We start from the raw sequence: 26,961 nt of genomic DNA on the forward strand, positions 1-26,961 counted from the left end.
TTGTTACCTCCTGCTTCATAAGGTTCATGCTGCAGACATAGGGTTTATCCTGTAAGCTCTCGGAGTCAGACATCAGAAAAAAGATTCAGTCAAAGTGATTGAATTGTTTATACTAGAGAATGCCCACTGTCCTTAGGAATGGGCAACCAAAAAGTTAAGCTACCTGGGTAAGAGCGCAGGTTTTGAAGTCTGGTGGTCATCGATTTGAGACCTGGCTCAGATGCTTCCTAGTTTTGTGACCATAACTATTGTCTCTGAGCCCTCTGTTTCTCATCTGTAGGTGATGATAATACCCCAGTAGTGAGGAGTAAACGGAAAACAACATTAACATAACGTTTAATATGGTGTTTAATATGGTATATTAATAGGGTGTATTAGTATGGTGTATTAATATGGCATGATTAAGCATTGATAAATGTTATCATTGTTAACTGATGACAACTAAATAGAGATTGCCACAGGCTGCCTTTTTTAATCTTAAAGGTCTGTGATTTTTTTCCCCAAAACATACCTTCCTACAGGAATAGCCTTGGGGCACCATATGGTGTGTTTCCCACTGACTGAGGTTATGTTGAGTTTAAATCTTGAACTATGTGTTCTGGTTTCATCTGAGTCCCTGCCTCACTGACTCCAAAATAAAGCACTATCTCCTCTGTGCTTCAGTTCTGTCCTCTTGTTCAAATTGTGCATAAATGTGTTCATCTTAGCAATCTCCCTTTGTGAAAGTTGTTACGAAAATGTAGTAAGAACACCAGTGTATGATATTTCTCATATTTTGCTTATTAAAGAAGTCTGAGAACTCTCAAGTCAACCCTCAATGTAGCAAATACAGCAATCATAAGAATTAAAAACAATCACAAGGCCTGTCTGCCGTAAGCATTTTTAGTAGTATGGGAAATTATAGTGTCTATTTAACAGTGAACATTTTATCAGGGAACAAACTGATGCCTAAGGTGGTGGGCTGCTGTTTTAGGTTATTTTTCAGCATTAGGTCAGTTCAGTCAGACTGATAGCAAATTGTCTTTTGTGATTTAATTTCAGATTATATTGTTTAGATATCTGGTGGGTTTAGACAAACTCTTCGCAAAGTTTAAATAGAACTTTATCTTGTTTATATTTTTCTCCCCTCAAAATGATAGTTTCTGTGGTATTCAGGGGTACCCAATAGGAATAAACACATTTCCATTGTGTTATCAACCCCTTCATCTGGTGTAATATGAGTTGAAGTGGTGGAGGGCACTTGTGGGGTATTTGGAAATTTTCTTCTTGTGACCACAAGAGCATCACTCATGTTGACTATCATGATATCAATTTTATGAAGACTCAAAGGTTAGAGTGAGGTTTTGTAAGATTTCAGTTGAATCTATGACTTTTTTCAGACTGCTGGCTTATTTTTTTTAATCCTTCTATAGATATTTAAAGTACCAGATAGATGGCTGTTTCATGCTATGTATATAATGTTTGTTGGTGAATACCTTGAAAAGAAAATGGTGGTGTGTATGGGCCTGGTTGAGCTTCCTAAGACTTATCTCATTTCCTTTTATTGATAAATTACTACTAAACCAAGGAACTACCTTAGTTGCAGTATAAATTTATACTGGCATGGTATTCATATGGTTCAGTTGGAGGAACTAGGAATGGATGGTACTGACAAGGAACAATTCCTGCCACAGAACCTGAAGTTCACTCTGTAAGATCTAGGAGTCAAAGTCAATGGGAAAAAATCCAACCAAACTGATTATTAGGTTGGTTTTGTGCTATAAAGTTCAGCCTTTTCTTTTGCTTTGTTCAACATGAATTGAAACACAAAAGGCATACAACATGTGACATAAACTTGATACAGTGGAATGATGGCTTAAAACCCAAACAACAAGTTATTTAAGGGAAAGAGATCAGACTTTTGTTGATTTCCAATTTTGACATAGTCACTATTGATTCTCTTTCAGTTATCTCCATGCTTTCCCATTCCATTTCTGTTCTTTTCCTTTCTTTTCTTTTTAAGATTTTATTTGTTTATTTGAGAGAGCGAGAGAGAGAGCACAAGCAGGGTTAGGGGACAGAGAGAGAGGGAGAAGCAGACTCCCCTCTGAGCAAGGAACCCAACCTTGGGCTCAATTCCAGGATCCCAGGATCATGACCTGAGCTGAAGGCAGATGTTTAACTGAGCCACCCAGACACCCACCTGCCATTCCATTTTTTTCTTTAGTAACTTCATACCTGCTTTCTTCATCCATCCTGGGGAGTGGCTAGGAGAGCTCTTCCTTACTTTCAGTTTATTTATTTCTTTTTATCATTTTCCCCAACACATTTCTTTGTGTGTCTAAAGCTTCTTTTTCTCTTGATGCCATTCTATTCCTGGTTGGCTTTTCATTTGGCCAGAGTGATGGGGGTGAATGGTGAGGGAGAAGTAGGAAGTCCTCAGGTTCTCTCTTACCTTTTGCCTACAAAATTGAAGTATGTGTGTGTAGTGGGGGAAGTTGATAGAGTAGGAAGTTCTGTCCTCCAACTGTGAACTAGGTATAGTCCTTGGTTCCCTTAGTCTATATCACCTTTTCCAAATCTTTGTCCTGAGAGTCAAAAGCATCTCAGGACCCACTTCTATTTTCAGGTGATTAACGGATGGCTTATATTATTTCTCCTGTTTTTACAACTGTCTTCAAGGAGGACAAATACCTATGTTCAAGACTCATTGATATCCTTAACATAAAACTTACTTAGTTTTGTAGATCCTGTCTCATCTCTCAATTGTTTACTTCCATGACCATTCATGATTACATGTCCCTCTTCACTTGGTAAGATCTTGTATTTGGAGGTCTTTTTATTTGAGACTATCTCATTTTATATGTTCCCACTTTATTTTCCACTTTCTGACATGTGGGCTCTTTTAACCACTTGGTCCAAACCAACTCTGTTGGCTCATCTTAAGACTGTTGTCTGCCTTCTTACCGTGACTATAAGAACAGCTGCCCCATGAAAACATAGGTGTCCACATCTCTAAAATTTCTTCCAAAGATTCCAAACCAGTGCCCAAGTTTATATCACTCTTGTTTCAGAACCAGTGAGGGATAGGGAAGAAATAACTGACATTTTGAGCATCTAATATCTGTCAGACACTGTGGTAAGCACTCTAAACACATCCAATTTAATCGACATAACAGTCCTTTAAAATGTAAATATTAATCACCCTATATGACAGAAATGGAAGCTGAGAAATGAGGTAACATGTCTTCAAGTATAGGTAAGTGGCCAAGCTAAGATTTAAACTCAGGTGTATCCAAAACCAATGTCCTAATTTGATGCAGTAGACTTTTTAAATTTTTGTAATCAATGTCACACATGCACATGGTTTTCACAAGATGTGTTGTTAGGAGAAACTTTTTCCTTTACTCCAATTCCTCTTCCCCAGTGGCAAGATTTTCAGCTTTCAGCTGATTCTTTTGGTATTCACTTCTGTATCTCTCGATGCTGTAATATGGTTGCGTTGCTCCTACTTTAATTCTCAGTTTTAAGCATTATCCACTGACTCCCCATCTTGGAAGATGTGGATTTATTCCGTCTTCCCCCCCTCCCTAACCCCTACTATAAACATGCAAACTTCTTTATCTTTCTACCTTCTGATATAGTTGATATCATAATATTGATTAGGTTAAAGCAATTAGCTCAGACAGTTTAACCCCAACTTTCATGTTCCTTTGGAACCTAATTCTTTTTTTTTTTTTTTTTTAACTTAATGTTTGTCAATTGTGGGCTTCACTGTAGGGTGATCTGATGGCTCTGTTTTGTTGAGATTCTCTAGGTTTTTTCCTTTGCCTGACTGGAGGGTAGATAAATGCCTGGTGGTGAGCCTCCTGAGGTTTGTGAGTCTCTGTGTCCAGCACATATGTTCATTTCATCTCTTTCCTTTCAGGATGATACCCCTATTCTCAACTCTGTCTGGGGCCTGTCAGTTCAGAGGCCTCTATTTTACCCCGGAGAATAGCTCCCCTCATTTACTGAGGACGGGAAGAGAAGTGGATTGGCCCTATAGAATAGGGGAGGAAAAGAATAGGGTTTTAAGTGCCTTTAAGAAAAAGCTTTATTAACATATAATGCATAGGCTATAAAAATCACCTTCTTAAAGTATACAGTCCAGTGTTTTTTCATATATTCACAAAGTTGTGTAGCCATCACCAGTATGTAATTTTAGAATATTTCATTACCTTAGTAGTCATTCCTACTCATTCCTACTCCCCCCACCAAAAAAAACCCCTTCCTTCCAACCCTTAGCAACCACTAATCTACTTTCTGTATGTCTCTTTGTCTCTTTTCCCCCCTCTCTTTTGGCCTCTTGTAGATATTGCATATAAATGGAACCATAAAATATGTGGTCTTTTGTGACTGGCTTTTTTCACTGAGCATAGCGTTTTCAAAATTCATTTGTGTTATTACACATATCAGTACTTCATTGTTTTGTGTTGCCATTTATGGACATACCATGTTTTGTTTTATCTTTTTGTCAGTTGATATTTGAGTTGTTCCTGCTCTTGGCTATTATGGATAATGTTGCTATGAACAATCATGTACGGGTTTTTGTGGGGACATATATTTTCATTTTTCTAGGTGTATACCTACGAGTGGGATTGCTGAGTCATATGGTAACTTTAGGTTTAAGGTTTGGAGGAGCTATCAAACATTTTTCCCAAGTGTCTACGCCATTGCACATATACCTAGGAATAAAACTGCTGGGTCATACAGTAACTATGTTTTAACATTTTGAATAACTACCGAACTTTTTCAAAATGGCTCTATCGTTTTTCAATCCCACCAACAATGTATGAGGGCTCCAGTTTTTCCATTTCTAACACTTGCGTGTTTTCTATTTTAGCCATCCTAGTGGTTTACAAAACCATGTCTCATTAAGCTTTTTTGATTTGCATTTCTCTAATGGTTAATGATATTAAACTTTTTTTCATGTGCATATTAGCCATATATTCTTTGGAGAAATGGTCTATTCAGATCCTTTGCCCATTTAAAAATTGGTTTGTTTTTTTCATTGTTGATTTGTAGGAATTTCTTATAGATTTGGGATACTGTCTCCTATGAGATACTTGATTTGCAAATATTTTCTTCCAAACCATGGGTTGTCTTTTAATTTTTTTTTTTTTTTTAGTCTTCTAATTTTATTGATGGTGTTCTTTGAAGAATAAAAGTTTTGGGAATGCCTGGGTGGCTCAGCTGGTTGAGGATTGGACTCTTGGTTTTTGGTAAAGTCGTGATTTCAGAGTGGTGAAATTGAGCCCTGTATGAGGCTCTCTGCTGGGTGTGGCGTCTCCTTGCCATTCCTTCTCCCTCCCTCTCCCTTCCCTCTGCTCCTTGCCCACTCTTGTGTATGCTCTCTCTCTCTCTCCATTCAATCAATCAATCAATCAATCAAATCTTAAAGAAAATGTTTTTCATTTACAAAATTTTATCTATTTTTTTTCTTTGGTTGCTTATGCTTTTGGTATCATATTTGAGAAACAATTGCCTAACACAAGGTTATTAAGATATAGTCCAGCATTTTCTTCTAAGAGTTTTATAGTTTCAGCTCTTATGTTTAGATCTGTGATCCATTTTGAGTTAACTTTTGGGTATGATGTAAGGTAGGAATCAACTTACTGCTTTTTCTGTGGATATCCAGAGTTTTCACAGAATTGTTTGTTAAAAAGATTGTTCTCCCCCCCCCCCATTGAATTGTCTTGGCACTTCAGTTGAAGAGCAGTTGACCATAAACGTAAGGGTTTATTTATGGACTCTAAATTTGATTCCAGTTATTTATGTGTCTGTCCTTTTGCAGTACCACACTGATTTTGTTACCAGATCCCCAACACCAGGTTCTTGAGTCTCTCTGTCACATAAATGAACACCGAACTCAAGAGAAAGAAAGGAGGCAGGGTTTATTAGAGAGAGCTTGCATACAAAGGAGCCAACAAGAAGAGGAATTTCACTCCCCAAAGGGGTAGTGAGCTAGGCTTATAAAGGCAGTTTTCCAAAGGGTGAGAGGCTGGGAGTGAGGAAGTGTCCTTCAGTCCCATGGTCATTATCTTGTGGTCCTTACTTTTTAGTGGACCCACGACAGTCACAGGATGCTTTTCTTCATTGTCAATGTTCTTTAGGGCTCCTGGAAAATAGAAATACTTTGCAAGCAGGCTTTAAATTGTTATTTCTAATTTTGATCTGACAACCATTACTTCCAAACAGCTGTTATCTCTCAGTTGTTCTCTTTCCTAGAAGGAGGTATTTGTCTCCAAGTGAATGGAAACTTTTTTTTCCCCAAAGATTTTATTTATTTATTTGGCAGACAGAGATCACAAGTAGGCAGAGAGGCAGGCGGTGGGCCAGGCAGGTGGCAGGGAAGCAAGCTCCCTGCTGAGCAGAGAGCCCAAGGCAGAGCTTGATCCTAGGACCCTGTGATCATGACCTGAGTCAAAGGCAGAGGCTTTAACCCACTGAGCCACCTAGGCGCCCTGAATGGAAACTTTTAACTCTTGCCTCAGACCAGTAGCTTTACAGGACTTAAGTCCCTCTTGCTGTCCCTATAGCATCTTGATTTGATGACTATAATTTTACTAAGTTTTGAAATTAACTGCTTCATGAACAGACTTCCAACCACTCTTTGTCGGTCTCCTCCATTTACTCCCACTTCTAGAGGTGTTTAAACCTTTTGGGGATTCTACAATATCAACTGAGTTGCTTCTTAGTCTTCGATAGCTTCAGGTTTGGCTTTCTGCTGTCTGCAAAGTCTGATCGCTCTTCATCTCCTTTCGGCTTTGAATTTCTCTTGCTATTGTTTCTTGATTTTATGCTCTTCTTTTGTGCCTTAAAAAAGTAAAGGAAATCTTACACTACCACTCTAGTTGGATTTCTGGAAGGGTCAGAAGTGGTTAAGTACATTCTCAGGAAGAGTCTTTTGATATTGTATATAGATGATCTAGACCTGGGCCTGCCCTTGAGCACCCCGTCTTTCTAACTCCATAATCTAGGTCTTATGTTCCTCTTTGGCTAAAACTGCACTCTTTAAGGTCAGCAATGACAGTTTCATAGCCAGATCTCATGGTCTTCCTCTCATCCTCTTTTCCTTCCTCTACTCTGCTGGATTCGAAACTAAACTACTGACCACAAATCTTTCTTATCTCTTTCCTAAGCCTTCATGCTTCGCTTCCTTTTACCGTCTTGTCACCTGATGGCTTCTCTCTACCTTTAATTGTGAGTGTTTTCAATGAATTTAGTTCCTGGGTTCTCTTGGTTTTTATTTATTTATTCTTAATTTTTTTAATTGTAAAATTTAAGTAAAAATTTAGATAAAATTTACCACCTTCGTCTTTACCGTTTTTAAGTGCATGGTTCAGTAGTGTTGAGCATATTCACATTGCTGTGCAACCAATCTTCCGAAGTTTCTATCTTGTAAAACTGAAACTCTGTATCCCATTGTCCATCTATACCTCATTGTTTTTTCCCTTCAGCCCTTGGTAACCAACATTCTACTTGAGACTGACTATTCACGATGACTCATGTAAGTGGAATCATATAGGATTTGTCTCTTTGTGACTGTCTTATTTCACTTAGCATTATATCCTCAAAGTTCATCCATGTTGTAGCATGTGTCAGAATTTCCTTTTTTATGGCTGAATAATATGCCATTGTATGTGTATACCAAATTTTGTTTATCCCCTCATCTATCAATGGACGCTTGGATTGCTTCAGCCTTTTGGCTATTGTGAATCATGCTTCTGTGAACATGGGTATACAACTATCTCTTTGAGACCCTGCTTTCAACTATTTGGCAACTGTGTGTGTGTGTGTGTGTACATGCATCCAGAAGTGGGGCTGCTAGATCTATGGTGATTCTGTTTTCACCGTTTTGGGGAACTGCCATAGTGCTTTACATGGCTGCTGTACCAGTTTACAGTTTCCCCAACTGTGCACAAGTGTTTCAGTCTTTCTTTCCTCTTATTTTTTTTTTTATTTGTCAGCTAATGTTCACTGATTTACTTTAAACTTTCTATTCCCAGCTATGATCTATTTCCTAAACTCCAGTCCCACATTTATAATTGTATGCTATGTAAAGTTACTTGATATGGGGTTCGGGCATGGGGTAACTGGGTGATGGGCATTGAGGAGGAAGGCATGTGATGTCGTGAGCACTGGGTGTTGTATCCAGCTGATGAGTCACTGACCTCTACCTGTGAAACTAAAAAATACTGTATGTTAATTGGTTGAATATAAATAAAATAAAATTAAACTAAAAAAAAAATATAGTAAAGAAATATATGATACAACACGTGTCACAATAGCTGAAAATTTAAAAAAATGCATCAATAAAAAAAAAATAAAGTCACTTGATAGTACAGTACTGCAGTCAACTCAAATTCCCTGTCCCTAAAATTCCTCTTTTATCCCAAAACTTATTCCTTCTTTGGAAATAGTGGAAATGCCACTATTTCCAGTTTTGGGAGATTGATAGTTTAATCTTTTGCTTATATATGACTTTGCCTTCTTTTTCTGGGGTCATATTCAGTGAGCCTCTAACTCCTTGTTGATTCTCATTTTGACATTCCTTTTTTTACTCATAACTGCCACCATCGAGTTCCAGCTTTTATCATTTTTCCTCCAAGTGGTTGTTTTGCCTAGACTAAATCCCACTAACGTTTCACTTTCATAGGCTATAGTCCCAATGCAACAATAATAAATGCTTCCTCTTCAAATATAATTTTTTAAATCCTACCATTTAAATTTCCAAATAATCAGTCTTTATCCTGTCTTTCAAATTTTATATTCGTCTTCTGGAAACTTATCTTCTTTTGACATTTTCCCCCCTACCTCTCTGAACTTTTTTATTTTCCTTTTTTGGACTTATTTTAAATTGTTTCTTACATTTGGTCAGGATTCTTCTTCTCAGACAACCTACTCTCCATGAGTAAGGCTATACTCACATAAATTCAGTTATTTGGCAATACCTTAACCTCTATATCCAGCTTAGGTCTCATTTCTATATTAAAACCCATATATCTAAGTGGACATATATGGACATTGGACATCTTCACTTGGCCATTCACATGCAATCTGTATAAAATCTAACTTTTAGGAATTTCCTCCTAAATTGCTAGTATTTATGTGTGGTCTAGTTTAATGTATGGCATCTATCATTTACCCAGTTCCACAAGTCAGAAACTTTGAAGTTGTTCTGGCATCTTTTTTCCTGCTCCCACATCCAAGTAGAGATGTTCTATGGATCTTACCCCTTGAGACCTCTTGTTTTTTTTCATGGCATCCTTAATGCCATTGCCTTAATCCTGGTCATCATCTCCTGGCTACATATTTCAAGTCCTAAGTGGTGTATGCTTTCAGTCTTGTAGTCCTCCTCCAAGCTACTGCTTTTCCAAATACCAATGAGGTTATATTATTGACTTGCATGAACCCCTTCCAATTGTTTTCTTTCACCCACAGCAGAAGGTGATAAAGTACAAAGCCATTCGGGTTTAGCAGGATTTGATCCTGCTTTCCTCCTCAGCCTTCTTTTTCACCGGGTACCCTTGCCCCAAACCCATATGGCAGCATTGTTGAACAACAGTTCTCTGTATATTTTCTTATATTCTACCTAGAGTAGCCTTCTTTCTGTCTCCCTTTCCATTTTGCTTAACAAACACAAACACTTTTGGGAAGCTTTTAAACTTTTATTTTATTTATTTAATTTTAAAAATATTTTATTTCTTTATTTGAGAGAGAGAGAGAGAGAAAGCACGAGTGGTGGGGTCGGGGGAGAGGGAGAAGTAGGCTCTCCACTGAGGAGGGAACCTGAAGCAGGGGCTCAATCCCAGGACCCTGGGATCTGGGACCATGACATGAGCCGGAAGGCAGATACTTAACTTACTGAGCCAGGCGGCCCTTAAATTTTTATTTTTAAATAAGTGTATAGTAAAATCAATTTGTTGTACAGTTCTGTGAATTTTGACATGGATAAATCAGTGTAACCACCACCATAATCAGGATATAAAATATTACCCCTCAAACACCCTCTTGCTATCCCTTTGAAGTCACACCCTCCCCCACCCACAAACCCTGGCAACTACTGATCAGTTAGTTCTCCATCACTATTGTTTTATCTTTTTGAGACTGTCCTATAAGTGTACATGACCTTTTAAGCCTGGCTTCTTTCACTTGGCATAATGCCTTGGAGATTCATTTAGGTTGTATATGTTAATAGTTGGTTCTTTTTACTGCTTTTATATCACATTTTGTGAATATCCCAATTTGTGTATCCATTCACCCACTGAAGGACATTTGGTCTGTTTCCAGTATTTGACCTTATGAATGTGTGTACATGTTTTTGTTTGAATATAAGCTCATTTCTCTAGAGTAAATACCCAGAACAAGCTCACTTTTAAATATTCAGCTCAGGCAATGCCTCCTAGAAGCCTCTCCTGACTCTCATAAGGTAGCCTTGAGCACTCTGTGTCTTGTGTTTCTAGTGTCTTCTGTAGATAAGTCGGTATATTTTGTTTCACTTGTTTATTTGCATGTGTGCTTCCTGCAGCTAGTCTGTGATTTCCTTGAAGGGAGACACTGTATCTCATTCATCTTTGCATTGCCAGGACTCAGTTTCAATGCCTAACACAAGATGACCACTTAACGAATTTTGTTGAATTACACATCATCCCAAACCCTATTCTAGCTGAAATTATCTGTGTGTGGTCCCTTTAGCCTACTTATGTTTCCTTGTTTGGAATACTTAAGAGGTTGTAGAATGTAATAGTTGAGAACATGGAGTTTGGAGCCAGATTGCCTGAGTTTTAAATCCTGCTTCTTTAATTGCACGAACACTTTGGCAAGTTACCTAAATTCTTCGTGCCTCAGTGTCTCTTTATATAAAATGAAAATAATAGTTACTGTCTTGCAAGTGTTATTGTGATGATCAATCATGTTTTTACCTAAAAATTTTCTTAGAATAGAGATTGGCAAATACTAAGCACTCAGTAATATTAGTTATTGTTATTATCATTACTTCAAGCAATGTATGTATTTATTTTATCTTTTAATAGAAAGAAGTAGCATGGTTTTGTTAAATGTTTTATTTTAATTTTTATTCAATTTTATTTATTTATTTGACAGAGAGAGAGAGAAAGAGAGAGAGATCACAAGTAGGCAAAGCAGCAGCCAGAGAGAAGGGGAAGCAGGCTCCCTGTTGAGCAGAGAGCCTGATGTGGGGCTCCATCCCAGGACCCTGAGATCATGACCTGAGCCGAAGGTAGAAGCTTAGCCCACTGAGCCATCCAGGTGCCCCTTACTAAATGGTTTAGTACAGCATTAGACAATCTTTTTTAAATATGTGTTTTTTTAAGATTTTATTTATTTATTTGTGAGAGAGAGAGAGAGAGAGAGAGAGCACAGGCAGACAGAGTGGAAGGCAGAGGCAGAGGGAGAAGCAGGCTCCCTGCGGAGCAAGGAGCCCAATGTGGGACTCGATCCCAGGACGCTGGGATCATGACCTGAGCCGAAGGCAGCTGCCTAACCAACTGAGCCACCCAGGCGTCCCCAGCATTAGACAATCTTAAAATCCTATATTCTAAACCTCAATCAGTGTATTTAAACTTCACCTTCCTGGAAGCACCTGCCTGGCTCAGCCCATAGAGCAAGTGACTCTTGATCTTGCGGATGTAAGTTTGAGCCCCAAGTTGGATGTAGAGATTTCTTTTTTTTTTTTAATTTTATTTATTTGACAGAGATCACAAGCAGGCAGAGAGGCAGGCATAGAGAGAGGGAAGCAGGCTCCCCGCTGAGCAGAGAGCCCGATGCGGGGTTCGATCCCAGAACCCTGGGACCATGACCCGAGCCGAAAGCAGAAGCCTTAACCCACTGAGTCACCTAGGCACCCCGGATGTAGAGATTTCTTAAAAATAAAATCTTAAAAAAACAAAAAACCCCACAAAAACCAACCTTCACCTCCCTATTGTTCATCAGAGCTGATTTTTAGAGGAAATTCTTGCCAAATAGTATTTCCAAAATTAGATGTTTATGTCCCCTCAAGATTCCAGAAACAATTAACATCCAGTTAACATTAAGTCATCCATTTTGGTTTTGAAAAAATTTCATCTTATTTTCTGTACAGAAGAGCAGTGCCAGCCCCAGGTTTTGTTTAGTTTTGCAGTCAAACAAGCACATTTGGTCAAGAGTCGTCCATCTTTTGGGAGACCGGTAAAATTTTCCTATGACATGGTGATTTTTATCACTTACTAAAGTTTTGAATAGTAAGTACTTCACTTGATCTATGCATTTCAAATTGTTGGGTTTGATCTAGTTATGAGTGGAGAGGAAAAATTCAGTAACCATCAATAATATCAAAGGAATGACTGATATATAGGCATTTAGTTTCCTTTTCCTTCCACGTAGTGAGGAGGATTCTAAGGTTAGTGTCTCAACTATATCTATACAGTGGCTAAATCAAAGCCTTACATTTCCTTTACAGTACAATTGCCTGAACATCACCACATAGCGGCATCACAGGATTGGGAAGCAGTGCCTTTTATGAAAGCCGTCACACACATCCAATCGTAACACATCAGAGCAGAAAGCACTGATTAATAAAAAACAAAAAGGCTTAAGGATTCAGTAACGCTGATCTTTCTAATTTTCCTCCTTTTGGGAAGAAAGCACAGAACTTTTGAACTCATAGTCACCTAAAAGCTGAGATTAGCTTGCCAGTAGCAGGTCTGAGAGATGAGAGCTAATATCAGGGGACAGATGTTTTCTTTTACGTTTAACACCCCGTTATGTATTGTTCTCACCACCCACGCCCAAGCGTCTATTCGACCTATGAAACAGACTGCACCAGAAGCACAGATAACCCCAGGCTTCAGGTCTGTAATCTGATCGTGGCCATCGGCAGCCAGAAATGAATTTCTTTCTAATCAGCTTTCCATCAGTCCCCAGTCACTCATATAAAGGAGCCTGGGGAGAGGACGATTCCCATTGCTCTTTCTTCAGCACCAGGGTTTTGGACAGAGCCTGGAGCGTGCTGATATTCCTCCCCCTCCCTTCCTCTCTCAGTCTACGCGAGCGCAGCTGCTACCCCGTTAGTACCCCCTGCTGGATAAAAAGAAAATTACACCGGGATCCATGCAGCCGGCAATGATGATGTTTTCCAGTAAATACTGGGCAAGGAGAGGGTTTTCTCTGGATTCAGCGGTACCCGAAGAGCATCAGCTCCTTGGCAGCTTAACAGTGAGTACTGAGTAGCTGGCACTATAGAGGAGTGCCTTCTAAGGTAGCGACAGTCTTATCCTTGCCCTGTGGACACCTGATGTAGAGTAAGCACACGCACACCTCAACTTGTTTCTCTAGCATCTGTCTGTATACCCTGCCTCCTGTCTGCCTTCAGTCTTCCTTCTCTCTCCATAAAGTAAAGTGGGTGTCCTGTTCACTTTGTTCTAAACTTCCTTTCCTCAAAGTTTATAAGTAGAAAGTAAAAGGAGTTCCTAAACACCAAGAGCAAGAGGTTGTATGAACCATTGTCTTAACATCTACAACCAAAAAAAGTGTGTAGGATTTCGAAAATCCACTTATTGTGAGTAGGAACAGGGATAAGAAATTAAATAGATTTCTATGGTTCCTGCAAGATGATTGTGTCTCTTATACCCTTTCCTAGTTACAAAGCCTGCTCTTTAAACACAGAGGTAATATTTTTAACTTGTCTATAGGTACTGATTATTGGGATAAAAGAGTGATTGGTTCCTTTAAAAAGTTTTCCTCATTACTCCATTTTTCATTTTAATTACTAGAGTAATGACAGCAATACATAACTTGTTTTAGTATTTAAGGCAGTTTTTAAATTTAAATACTAACAGGAAAATAGTTAACATTTTGTAGGATTTTAGTTCCTACAAAAAAATTGAGCTAATAGTGATGGGATTTAATGAAAAAGACAGTGAACAACAAAAAAATTCAGATTCCTAGTCAAGAAAAATAATGCTCTTTCATTGCTGTAACAGAGTTCACCAAACCAATTACAATTCAGTCTGTATCACAGAAAGTTCTATTTTAATATCATAGTTCCAAACATGTGCCAGAAGGTTATATTGTACTGGTGTATTATTATTGCTGAAAATGTTGAAGAGTAATCAGGGCAAGTTTTGTAGAACTGTTTAAATCAATTTTCAGAAATGAGTCCAAAAATGTAAATAGATTTTTTTGAATATCTAAACATCATGCATATTTGGATGAGATATTACACTGAGGAATTTTGAAGTCATAATGAATGGCTAGAAGGAAAACAAAGAACTCAGAGTTACAGTTAATAGATGACCCTTTCATATAAAAAATTCTACTTAAATATAGAAGAGCTGTGTGCTATGTGGTGGGAAGAAGGCAGATGCTGGGAGTGCGGAGACATTTGAGCTTTTAATGACCAAACGTAGTGTCAAACGCCAATGTCTGCATTGTCTTCTTCAAGTCATAACTAATAAAATATTCATTTCCATGATATAAAAATCTAGTGAGTGAGGCAATAGGAAAATGTGACACACGTGAAAATAAAGCCAGTGGAGGCATCCGAGGAAGACAGTGGTGAGTCCCTGTTCACTGTGTCCCATATCACATGTCTTTTTCTCAGTTTCATGAGGAAGTGGTAGACTGGGTCTGATTGCACTGTGCTACTATTAGCCAGGGAGAAGCTTCTCTGTTTGCTCAAGTCTTTATTTGCATATAAAGAACACAAAAAAAGTACAGCTTAACTTCACTATGTCTTTTCACTGAAGGTTTCAAGCTTTTTAATTTGGTATTTCTGACGGTGTGATCCAAGTTTCTGAAATCTGCCCTTTTTGTTTTCAACCAATAGGACTAATAGTCATCACTTAGTTCTGTAGTATAGTAATTTGAGTGGCTACTGAAGTGTTAATCCTTTTCAGTTTCTCAGATTTTACTCTAGCTCCTTAGCTACTTTTCTTTTTCTCTTTTCCTTCTGCCCCCACTCTATGCCTCCCTCTCTTTCCCCTTTTCCCCTTCCTCCCTTCCTTCCCTCTCTTTTTTCTCCTATTTGGGGCTGGATTTTAACAGACACTTTTCAGGAATCTTCTGCTGACACGGATGGCCTTCATGAAATACTCCCCGGGGGTTGAACTTCCGCAGACAGAGTCAGGACAATGTGGATCTCACTGCAGAAAGAAGGGTTGTCAATTTCAGGGAGTGTCCTGACATATTTCAGAATGAAGTGAATATTTTGTTTTTAAGATTTAATTGAAGCTAAAATCATTGTTGTGAACAATAGGTTTCATCTTATTTTTGTTATGTTCAATAATTAATAGAGTTTCCATATTATGCAACTAGGCTAACAGACCAAATTTCATGCTGTAAAACAAACCTAGAAAGTAAAACAGGAAGTAGTCATATATGAGACTTGATGATGGTCAGATTTTTGTTGCTATTAAATAAAGTGAAGCAAATCTGATCCCTCCCCCCCTTTAATTTCAACCACTGGCTACCTTGGAACACTGGAAAATAGTGTCCCAGAGTAAATTAGACTGGTATTTATGATCGAGAGTTATAAGCGACGTGGCAACCTCTCTTTGAGTTTATATGATTACTGAGGCTTCTAGCATATGAATGGACTATTTGACTGAAAATCTAGTTACGAGAACTCTGGGATCCTAACCAATGTTTGTTGTGTGTGTGTGTTTCTACCTTCTTGAAGTTAAATAAAGCTAACTCTGGCAAAAAAGATGATAAAAAAGGCAGCAAGGGAAACAGCAAAAGTGAAACCAGTCCCGAAGGTGGCAAGACGGCTGTTGTATTCTCACTGAAAAACGAAGTTGGCGGATTGGTCAAAGTGCTGAACCTCTTCCAGGTGAATGTAAACATCATTACCAAACCTTACAAGTGACCGGGTGCCGGATGAGAAACCTGTCTTCTGCTGTGAAATGTTACTGAGACCATTTCTGGATAATGTGTTCAAAGTTCCAAAGAAAGCATATTTCATGAAGCTTTATAAGGGAAGTTTGTTTGCCAAGTGGTGAAATAAGCAGATTTGTGTCAACTGTGTTTTGTTAATTCCAAGTGAACCTGCTAGTAATTCCACAGACTATCACCAGATAAGAAAGTCAGTAATTAAAAACTGGGAGCCTCACCCCTTTTTGTTTGGCAAAAGGAGCCAAGGGGGGTATCTTTAGATATCAAGAGACTGCAGCCCGATTTGATGTGTTAACATCTGAATTGTGCACACGTCTGAAAGCTCATTTATTACATCTGCCGAGATGCGTGAGTAGAGGCATTTGGTACTCCCATGAGCCTCACTGTTACATGAACTAGACATGTCTTTGCGGAGATGAGTCTCCTCCTATAGAAGGCAGGCCTAGCTCTCTCTCTTTATTTTATAGAAATGCAGGAGCCTTTTTTCCAGGTCCAGTTTGGTGGCCTGAACCCTGAAGAAAGAGCCCGGTTGAGGGTGAGGTTAAAGAACCCCAGAAAAACTGTTGCCCTCTGGCCAGGGCGAACCTGATGGCTACCTTACCCTACAGCAAGCGTCGTCCCTTACAAATGCATTTTGTTTGGGGGCTCCGGGTGCTGATTTGAGCTGTCAGATAGGGAGCCTCTCTCTGCGCGGTGCCTGGGGCAGCCGGTGCAGCGGGAAGGGGATTGGAATTGCAGTCACAGGAGTCAGAGCTGTGTTCTCCTGGCTTGGCTAATCACTAGCTGCTTCTGAGCTTCCATTTCTTCATTTGTAAAATAGCGATCATAATTCCCACCTAACGAGGTAGTTGTGATGCAGGAATATGAGTGAAAGTGCCTTGTAAAGTGTACGAGATGAGGCCTCTATTGTGAGGTCTCTTTGATGACCAGGGAGAGGGAATTAGCAGCCTGATTTGGCAAATATTTCCCTGTTCTCTCTTGACCTGGAAGAAAGGATCAGGCACCATAAACAGTGGTAATGGAAATCCGGGGAAATACTTTACACATAATTATATCCACCAGTGCTGTCTCTGCTCGGTGCTCCAAGGCAGGCTGGAATCCCTGGAGAAGGAGTTAGCAGCCCAGAGTTTTTCTCTTGGCCATCAGCTAGTCATGGGGTCTTAGCTAAACTACTTAACCCATCTGGACTTCATTCCCTTGTCTAAAAATATGCACTCTGCTTTAACCAATGGATATTAAAAGCCCAAAGTGATACAGTGGGTGTGAAAACTCTTGACCTTAATATTAGTCTTACCTTTATTATCAGCCAATTTAGAAAATACGGTGTGACTGTAAAGTTTAATAAAAAGAGACATGGAGCATCTAGTTTCCCGGTCACAGGGCTGGTTTCTCTATTCAGAGGAGGAGCCTGTTGGATTTGATGTTACTCTGGCCCTGGAATCTACCTCTCCAGCTCCTCTGCTGAAAATTCCAAGACCATCCAGAATTGTATTAGGAATGTGAATTGATAATCACAAGATATCAGCCAGTGTGATGGAGAGATATGGGCTTATTCAGGGGTGGGTCAGTGTGGAGATGAGAACTTGATCTTCAGTTAACTCAGGGGAAAGTTTAAACCTAATGTTTAAATATTAAATTGCTGCCTCTCCCCTCCCCCCCACCAAACACCTTAGTGTAAGGAGACTTTTACCCCTGAAACCCATTGGGGGGTGATGGTTGCAATGATGTATCCTTGCATGAAGCTAGTCTGGATATTGTTGAAACCGAATAGTTAATGAGTGGTCCCACTGAGGTGTGTTTTTTGATTGTTGTTTGTTGTTGGGTTTTTTTTTGTTGTTGTTGTTGTTTTTGCTCGTGTTTTTGCCTGTAGAGATACTTTCTTGGCTGCTTTTCTTCCTTTTCTTTGGCTTCTGTCTCCCAGCTATCAGTCCTTTGCAGACCACCTGCCCGATATCTGCCTCATTTGCCTGCCATTTGTACTATTTACTTATTTTTTCAAAGGTTATTTTTAAACTTTATTGTAGTGGAAACCACTATTAAATCAGGGTGTTGAGTTTTAGCTATGTTTTTTGGAAACATCTGAAAATAAAAATGTAAATTTGGGGATGATACGATGATGCGATAAGCTAATATTTCCCCCATGTAACTATGGGATGTGGACCGTGCAGGGAAATGATGATACTTATAATTATAATACATCTTATAGGGTCTTTTATATGCTTTTATATACCCTCTTAAAAAAAAAAAAGAGACTGGAAAACCTACATACAGTCTTTACTCCTATGAATAGAGGAACTGGTTGGAAACATTTCCCTGTCTCAGTAACCAAAGAACAAGAAGATTGTCTTTTTCTCCATTGTGGGCAGTTGGCACCTGTTCTTAAGAGCTGAACAAGAAGAGCCCTTGGAGTCCTTTTTATTGTGCTGTGAAGGTAATTTAGAGATGTTGCTTATATTTCCACAGGAAAAACATGTCAACATGGTTCATATTGAGTCCAGGAAATCCCGGCGAAGAAGTTCAGAGGTTGAAATCTTCGTGGACTGCGAGTGTGGCAAAACCGAATTCAATGAGCTCATTCAGTTGCTGAAATTTCAAACTACAATTGTGACGCTGAATCCGCCGGAGAACATTTGGATGGAGGAAGAAGGCAAGGCCAGCCTTTCCTTGTCGGGTGATTTAGCAATCTGACAAATGTTGCAAAAAGGAAAATACAATCTGTGAGCTCATACTTTTGAACCCACACTCTGTTTTCAACAGAACTAGAGGATGTGCCCTGGTTCCCCCGGAAGATCTCTGAGTTAGACAGATGCTCTCACAGAGTTCTCATGTACGGTTCCGAGCTGGATGCCGACCACCCAGTAAGTGTCCAGTCAAATCCATTCCATACATGCTGGCCCAGCTCCGTGCGTGTGCCAGGCAGCGTACCATATTGTGTGCCTCATTGTAGAGCAATTTATTATTTATTCCCCATCACACAGAGCAGGCCTTCCAATGATGAAGCTTTCCTATACATGTGCATTGGCTGGAAGTAGGTTAGAAGGATGGCATTTCCATGTAGCATTTGTTCTTAAAAGGGTTGGATAGAGGAGATTCTAAACCCCGGAGAATATTTCTGTAGCATTAGACAGCGTGAAATATACTTGCAGATGGTGACCCTTGGAAAAACGATGAACTGAAATTGATCACCCCTTTGAGAAATGAGGGAGGACTAGGCATTATGGGGCTCAGTGAGAGAATAAAATTCCCCTTGCTATTTTCCTTGACTGGAGGTAGTTAGGAGTAGAGTAATGTGGTGGACTTCAGTCTCAATGGAAAGGCAGAGAGTTTTAGAATAAGGTCGTGATGGAAAACACATCTCTTCCCACATCTACCCTGAATCTATTGACCACGATCTCTCTTCTCTTCCAATAAAAACGACCACCTTTAAAGAAATATGATACGTAGGGAAGCATTTCGCATTATTTCCTCCCTTCCCCTTTACATCAGATTTTATTTAACACAAGAGACTTGGAAGTACTTATGGTCAGAATGAAGTACAGTTCAGAGTCTGCGAGAAGTAAGCAATAGAATCATTTGTTACAAGCACTTTTTTTTCCCCCAAGTGCCCCTTTCTACAAATGGGCAGATGAAAGGGTGAAACCCAAGCAGATTGGCCATGCTTATAGAAGGGCTTTGTGGTCTGAGGGTAATGATTTGCAGATAATCATTTTATTTAAAAGGAGGAAATCTAGAAACCTGAAGTGTGACTATTACCTTACACAGTGGTTCTCCAAGTGTGGTCCCAGGCTCAGCTGCCCCAACATTACCCACGAGTTTGTTTCCACAAGCTCACACGGATGTTTGAGAACCACTCCTGTAGAGAAAACCGTGACAACCTCCAAAAGAGGAAAATTTTCAATCGAATTAGTCATTTGGCATAATATACCAATTCAGACCAATTCATAACATACCACTAAAGCAAATGGTCCCATAGACCTAACTCAATGGCATTATTTTCAAGAAGCTGAATTTACTCAAAGACACGGTGTTACAGTTGCCAATCCAAAATTTCAGAATAATTCACAGTAAGTCACATGGAAGGCTTCTGAACACTCTAAGTGCCTTAAAGGGTCATCCACTGCCCCCCAAGCCAGCCCAGTGTTCAGAGGAGTCAGACTTAGCACAGAAGCCTGATTTAAGAGATTAGCAGTAATAGGACTTTCCAGATACCAGCTGCTAACTTGCAGGATGACCTTGGGCAAGTCCCCCTACCTCCACGCCTCAAATTCTTCATGCAAAAAGTGGAAATAAAATCCTTATTGACCTCCAAGGGGCATTTGAAAGGCCTCGTTAATAAAACAACTGGAAAGCATTTTGGCAAGAGTAAATGCCTAATCCCAGGAATGGAAATGCTGTAGTAAATCATTCAGATCAATGTCTGGATAGTAAAGGATTTCTTGCTTAACCTCCTATTTCCAAATGTTCCCCTTAGTCTAGTTCTTAAATTACTCAACCAGGAGAAAGAGGGTTTGCTTTGTTTAGAGGAACAACCATAGGAACCACTGACCTTGTGAAAAAATGGATTCCAATACCCAGTGTAAATTTCCCTGTGTTTATTTCTGATCCATTACTCCTAATTGTACCCACCTTATGATGCCTTCTCTTATTTTCTGTGTAGTCAGTTGAAATAATTCCAAGTGCTTAGCAATCTCTAACCTCACTCACCATTTTTTTTTTTTAAACCCCATGTGCTTCTTTTATAAGCACACCAAATGTTCATGATGCAAAATCTGGTATTGGTAAGTGGGTGTTTTTTGAAAGTTATTATTTGGTGAGCATGGAGAAAGAGGGCTAAGGACTTTTGGTGCCTGGGACTACTCCCCGTTCTGAGCTAGGGATTACTGTGTCAGGCTGGTGTCCTTGTACTTAGATGGCTCAGAAGGAACCGGAATGGGAGAGGCAGGGTGCTGAGGCTTGCTGGAAGGGGTTAACCATCTATCTAGGTCAGCGTCTGTCTGACTTTGCCAGACAAACCACCAGGAAGATCTTTTCAAAGTGCGGAGTGGGGTTCTGTATGCCTAGTGAGCTCCCAGTTGAGGCTGGCTCTGGAGGTCGGCTAGCCCTTGAGCAGCGAGGATCTAGAGTGGGATGGTCTCTCAAAGTGCGGTTCAAGGCCCAGCCACAAAGTGCTTGTTAAAAATGCAGGTCTTTGGGCTCATCGGAAGCCCCCTGAATCAGAACTTTCAGGATGGACCCTGGAATCTGCATTTAAAAGGACTGGTGAGCCAGATTCTGGTGAGCCCTAGTGTTTGAGAACAAATGTTCTGGCTCAGTGATGCTCGACCTTAACTTTCCATTCAAATAATCTGTGGGGAATTAAAAAAAAAAAATACTGAGGCCAGGGTCTCACCTCTGAGTGCTTAGATAGTAACCTCTGGGAATGTGTCTAGTTTTGGAGTATTCTTTAAAACTCCCTGGAGGATTCTAATATTTCAGCAGGGCCGAACTGTTTGGGATAGCTACTTGAGTGCCACTGCACACTTGGCTGAGTGTTTTAGGGTGCTGGGGGGCTCTTCAGTTCCTCTGGATTTAAATTGGAGGAAGCATGAGTGTGCTGCAGATGCTCTGTGGGGATTAGCCTTGCCAGATTTAGGGGAAAAAAAAATATATGTATATATATATATACATATACATATATATATATTTTTTGCCCAGTTAATGCGAATCTTAGGTAAACAAGGAATCATTTCTTAGTATAAGTATGCCCCCCCATTGCTTGGGGGTCCTCTCTGTTATCTGGTAACCTTATCCCGGCCTTCAGTCCAGAATCCATGGCCAAGGAATGCTATCTCTGTGATCACTGGTGTAGCCAGCGTTCCTGTTTTATTTTGCTAGTCCACAGTTCAATCCTGGCAGCTCTGGCTCGCCAACGACATTTGCATAATCACAGCCATACTAGGCTAATGAGGCATGATGAGTAAATCACTCTCTCGCATGCCTGGAAAAGGTGCAGGTGTTTGCCAAGGAGAGGCAGTCGAGAATCTTCAGGAAGCCCAGGCGGTAACTATTTTTGCAGGATGGTGTCTGGTTTGGCGGGAGCTGGGGAACAGGTGCTGTGTTTTCACATGACTCTTTGCCTTTCGTCATGGCCTGCTTTCCTTCTGAGTCGTACAGGTGCTTGGAACTCTTCTGTTTTGCCGTCCTTGGCTGTTTGGTACTCCTAGGAACTTGAAACTTGTACTTTCTCCTCTAGAGCAGAACTTTTTTTTAGGTCACAGACCCATCTGTGAATGCGGTAGCTTGGTCACAACATTTTGTGTAGACAGAATTTAAGGCCTCGTAAGCCTGCATGTGAACACCAGTTTGAAAACTACCAACTCATAGCAGAAGAAAGTGCTAGCTTCTCTGGTCGGCATACCTCATTTCTACAGGGTGTCTGGGTGATCTCGGGCTGCTCTCTCTGTGTCCCGCTAACAGTGATGCTCTTACAAGAGAAAGACCTTTGACTGTGGAAGTTCTTTACCTCAGCCCAGCAGACAGTCCTTAAGGCCAGTTCTCCGCTAACATACAAGAGAACAGGGTGATTTTCTCTGTGTTTGAGGTTCCTCTTGAACCTCAAAGACTTTGCAGAAGCAGGCAAGCCAGAGCAGAGGTAACCTGGGCCTTCATGGGCCTGTCTCCGCTCTCCTCACAGAGCCCATGACCCCAGAGACCCGTCTCACCTGGCCTCCATTCTCAGAGTGGCCGCTGCTTCCTGGTTACCTTTGAGGTAGCCGGGTTGCAGACGTGTAAGACGTTACATGGAAACAATTCCTTCTGGGTTTCCAGCAGTTTGAAGAAACCAGCCCAGAAAGAATGGATTGAAGGTACCTGAAAGAAAGGAAAGTGGAAGGTCTGTTGACAAGAGGAAAGATTCTTGAAAATCTGGAAAAAATTTTTTGAAATTCTGGAAAATTCCTCTCGGAAGTAATTGTACTTGACAAAACAATGACAGACAGGATGTTTAACTTCCCAAGTGCATGATGATGGACAGAAGTTTTGAAGTTCCTAAAAACTAAACAGGATTGAGGGGGCCTCAGAGTGGAATGGAGCTCACTTGCTCTCCTGTGCATGAATCCCTTATAACCGATTTTGCATTATGTGGCTCTACTCATAAAAAACAGCAAAACCTCTTTAATCTATGCTAATTTGAGGGATTCAGTGATTATTCTGAATGATAGAATTTTTAACAAATGTGCATTTATTGGCTGTGTACCCAAAGCAATTACATTTAGGTTAACTTACTGAATAACCATGTTAAAGGGACCTGTTTTAATGAACAGGATAAGATTAGCTTGTGATTAACATCAATTACACATAAATGATACTTGAGAACCAAAGATACCATTCACTGTAGCCTGAATTCCCATGCATCCCAAATTAGTGCAGCCCAAATGGAACGAGGTCTTACTGTAAGCCCGGTTCGCCTCTGCCTATGCCATCAAGATGGTCATCCAAGGATAAAATTCACATTTGACTCCGACACTCAATAAACACCATGGCGATTTTCTTTCAGGACTACTGCGGTCGATTTTTCAGCACTTTGTTAAATAACTTAATCTCTTTTCTGTTTAAGGGATTTAAGGACAATGTCTATCGACAGAGAAGAAAGTATTTTGTGGATGTGGCCATAGGTTATAAACAGTAAGTACCTGTGTAACTCTTCTCTGCGACTTGCGGCTGGCCAATTAGGGGAAGCCCGTGCCGTGTGAGACAGCCCAGCCTTGTCTTCACTGTAACGTTTGCAGAAGGCAGACGCGAACCATTTTAAACCCTCCCCAACTTGGTGGGGTTTAAAGGCCAACACTGATTTTTCACTTGCGGGTGTAATTGTAGCAGAATGAGACCAGCAGGCCACATGCCAGGCGCTCCATTTTCACCATTGTGTTTGCTGCTCTACCAAGGCATGGGGCCATTTTTGTATATACCCTGCAGGGTCTGGAAAATGCGTTTGAATTGTACTTGCGATCTGACTTGTCAGTAACCCCTTCAATGTCCAGCTTGCCCGGGGAAAGTAGGAGGGTACTCAGAAATGGTACGGGGGTTCACGGAAGCAGCCTTAAGAGAAAAGAAATGTGTGTGTTTTACATGGAAAGGGAAGTCCCCTGTAAGCTGGAGGGTGTATGGGAGAGTTTCATGCCGAATCCCAGATCCCTGGTGGGATGAAGTCAGAGAACCTCCGGACTGGGATTAGGACGGTGCCTGGTGCATGCCGTGCGACAGGATGTTTGAGACCGGCCATAATGTCATGTGTCGATGCAGGAATGGGTCGTAGGCCTCTGTTTATTCTGTTCACATTAAGAAAACATGTAGACCATCATGGTGCTGCCTTTCCTTTGTCTGGTATGTGATCAGCAACATGAACCTTGTCTTCAGAGCAAAATGTAAATCTATACCCCATAGGAAATGTTCTTTCTTATTTTAGTTGTGACCAGGTGAGAAGCTGGACTGTCCTGTGGGGCAGGCTTGTCCTTGGTGAGAGTTTCACACATCTCGTGTGTTTTAGAAAGCATGTCCGCCTCTGCTTTTTTCTCTTCCTCTTTTTTTTTTTTTAAGGGAGTATAACACACAAAAGCTTAATGCCAAGTCAAAGGATCCCACATCACACCTCTGATTGCATCTGCTGTTTGCTCATTTCTAAGTTCCTTTCACGCTTTGGGTTCTCTTTCTTTCCTCCTCCCAAGCCTCAGGTGTCCTTCGTTCTTTCTCTCCTGTATTTATGATCCTAAACACCAGGACCACTTGCCATGTGCTTTTCCCACATGTTGTCTACTCCATTTTTGTCTTCTTCTGTTCCAGGCAGCTTCTTGATTGCCTTTAGCCTCCTGTGGCTTTCTACCCCCTCATAATGTCCGTGTGCCTGAGGCTTATCCCGGCCTAAGCCCCCTTCCCTCCCTCAGCACCATCACTCAGGAGACCCTTCTCTCATTGTTTCCCAGTCAGATTACCAAGAAAGGATCCTTACGGGCTGGGCTCATTGTTTCACATCAGGGTCTGATCATTGATTGTGAGCCTTCAGCTTGGCTCCCCTTGGTTCGCAGATTGTCCCCGGGTAATCAGGTCATAACACGGGTCCTTGGAAGGGGTGTAGGCAGGACTGGTGTTTGGGGCATCACCTGCCCATGACATGATAAAAGCTCAGTGCTTGGCAGAGCTTTTTTCTTTAGGTAGAACAGATGGATAAATATGTATTTTATGCATAGATGGTACATGTATGATACCTATGTGAAAAATCTATGTGTGTAGGTATGTGTGTCTTTTTTTTTTTTTTACGATTTTATTTATTTATTTGACACAGAGAGAGAGAGAGATCACAAGTAGGCAGAGAGGCAGGCAGAGAGAGAGGGGGAAGCAGACTCCTGCTGATCAGAGAGCCTGATGTGGGGCTTGATCCCAGGACCCTGAGATCATGAGCTGAGCTGAAGGCAGAGTTTTAACTCACTGAGCCACCCAGGCACCCCTAGGTATGTGTGTCTTTAAAGAATTTTGTTAGCATGGTAATCAAGGAACTATCTCAAAGGTTACTTATTTCTTCCTGAGAGAGAGAGCGAGCCCAGAAGCAGGACAAGGCAAGCTGATATGGTGGTGACACTAATTGAATTGGTATATCTGAGTCAAGCGCTCTCAAGGGGCATTGAACATAGGGAGTCTTTTGGTTCTAAAGAAAACATCCTGATAAGGGCAGAAGAGGAAAAGAGCATATAATGAAAATGATGGAGGGTAAAGTTCTCAAAGCATTAACAGGAGTATGCATTTGCCACCTTCCCTTAGCTAAAGAGGAAAACCGGGGTGCAGTGTCTGTGGAAAGCAAAAGAATAAATTCGTGGATGGAAATGGAGATTTCTTTTTCTTGCAAAAAGCTTTATTGTTTCTATTAGGTCCACTACTCAGGAGAAGGTTCCAGAGTGGTTAAAATGTTGCCTCACGGCTGCAGGGAGAGGCTCAGGCAGGAGTCCTGTGACCAGGGGGAGGCCAGAGGGGCCTCTCAAAGGGTGAGCCTTTGGAAGACACACCCACCCAGCCCAGCCTGGGGGCTGCCAGCCTGCGGAGTTAGCCAGGTGGTTGCCATCTCCTTGCTGAGTTTCACCTGCTCATATAGGAAGTGGTTCCCTAGCAATCACAGAGCTGCAGGTCTGCGTGGGCAAAACCTGAGCAGGCAGATCCAGAAGGGCCTGCTTCAGGGCTCCGGAACCCCAGAAGCTTCCATGGGATGACTTCCGTGCGTCCTGGAGGAGGGCCTGGCTGCTGCATTTTTACCTCTACAAGAGGTACTGGGCACCCTCGTGCTTCTTCTCAGCCAATTTGAGGAGGAGGTGGCTCACACCTTCCAGAGCCACACCAGCATGGTAGAAATAGAAGCTCCGAGAGAGGTATGTGTGGGAGGCCTGCAGGTGCATGCTGACCAGGCCTTCAATGGTGGCCTCCACCTCGAGGGAATAATTCTGACCAATCTGGGAGCTCATGGTTGGTGGCCAGTAATGAAGCTAAGCTCAAAAGATGGTGTTGGTTGGTTCCAGAGGCTGAGGGTGCTGAGAAGATGGCTCTGAACGTTGTGACTGGAAAAGAGGTTGGAGGGTCATGGGAGGCTGGAATGGGCACCCCTGGGTCTGTTCCATTCAAACGCTGTTGGAGAGGAGACAGACCCACAGGATTCTCAGCTGGAAATGGTGGAGATTTTATTTTATTAATTAATTTATTTATAGATTTAAAGATTTTATTTATTTATTTGACAGAGAGATCACAAGTAGGCAGAGAGGCAGTCAGAGAGGGGGGGGGGGACATAGGCTCCCTGCTGAACTCAGAGACCAATGCAGGGCTCGATCCCAGGACCCTGAGATCATAACCTGAGCCAAGGGCAGAGGTTTAACCCACCCAGGCGCCCCTATTTATTTTTTAAAAGATGTTATCTATTTATTTGAGAGAAAGAGTGAGCAAGTGAGAGAGCACGTGCGTGCTGGGGGGGCGGGGACGAGGAGAGGGAGAAGCAGACTCTCTGTGGAGCAGGAGCCTGACATGGGGCTTGATCCT

At 41.0% G+C, this 26,961-nt stretch overlaps 1 protein-coding gene across 1 annotated transcript in view; it reads left to right on the forward strand.

Annotated features, from left to right (window-relative positions):
• The first annotated feature begins 12,930 nt into the window (after positions 1-12,930).
• Positions 12,931-26,961, forward strand: part of TPH2 (tryptophan hydroxylase 2) — a 96,925-nt gene continuing 82,894 nt past the window's right edge. Inside the window, exons 1-5 of the mRNA XM_004752418.3 lie at positions 12,931-13,236; positions 15,701-15,853; positions 18,379-18,562; positions 18,673-18,773; positions 23,510-23,577. Of these exons, the coding sequence (XP_004752475.1) occupies positions 13,132-13,236; positions 15,701-15,853; positions 18,379-18,562; positions 18,673-18,773; positions 23,510-23,577 (611 nt within the window). The 5' untranslated portion in view covers positions 12,931-13,131. The remainder of the gene's footprint in view (positions 13,237-15,700; positions 15,854-18,378; positions 18,563-18,672; positions 18,774-23,509; positions 23,578-26,961) is intronic.

The sequence above is a fragment of the Mustela putorius genome, unplaced genomic scaffold (assembly GCF_011764305.1).
Source record: "Mustela putorius furo isolate JIRA1106 unplaced genomic scaffold, ASM1176430v1.1 tig00537227_pilon_pilon_pilon, whole genome shotgun sequence".
NCBI lineage: Eukaryota > Metazoa > Chordata > Mammalia > Carnivora > Mustelidae > Mustela > Mustela putorius.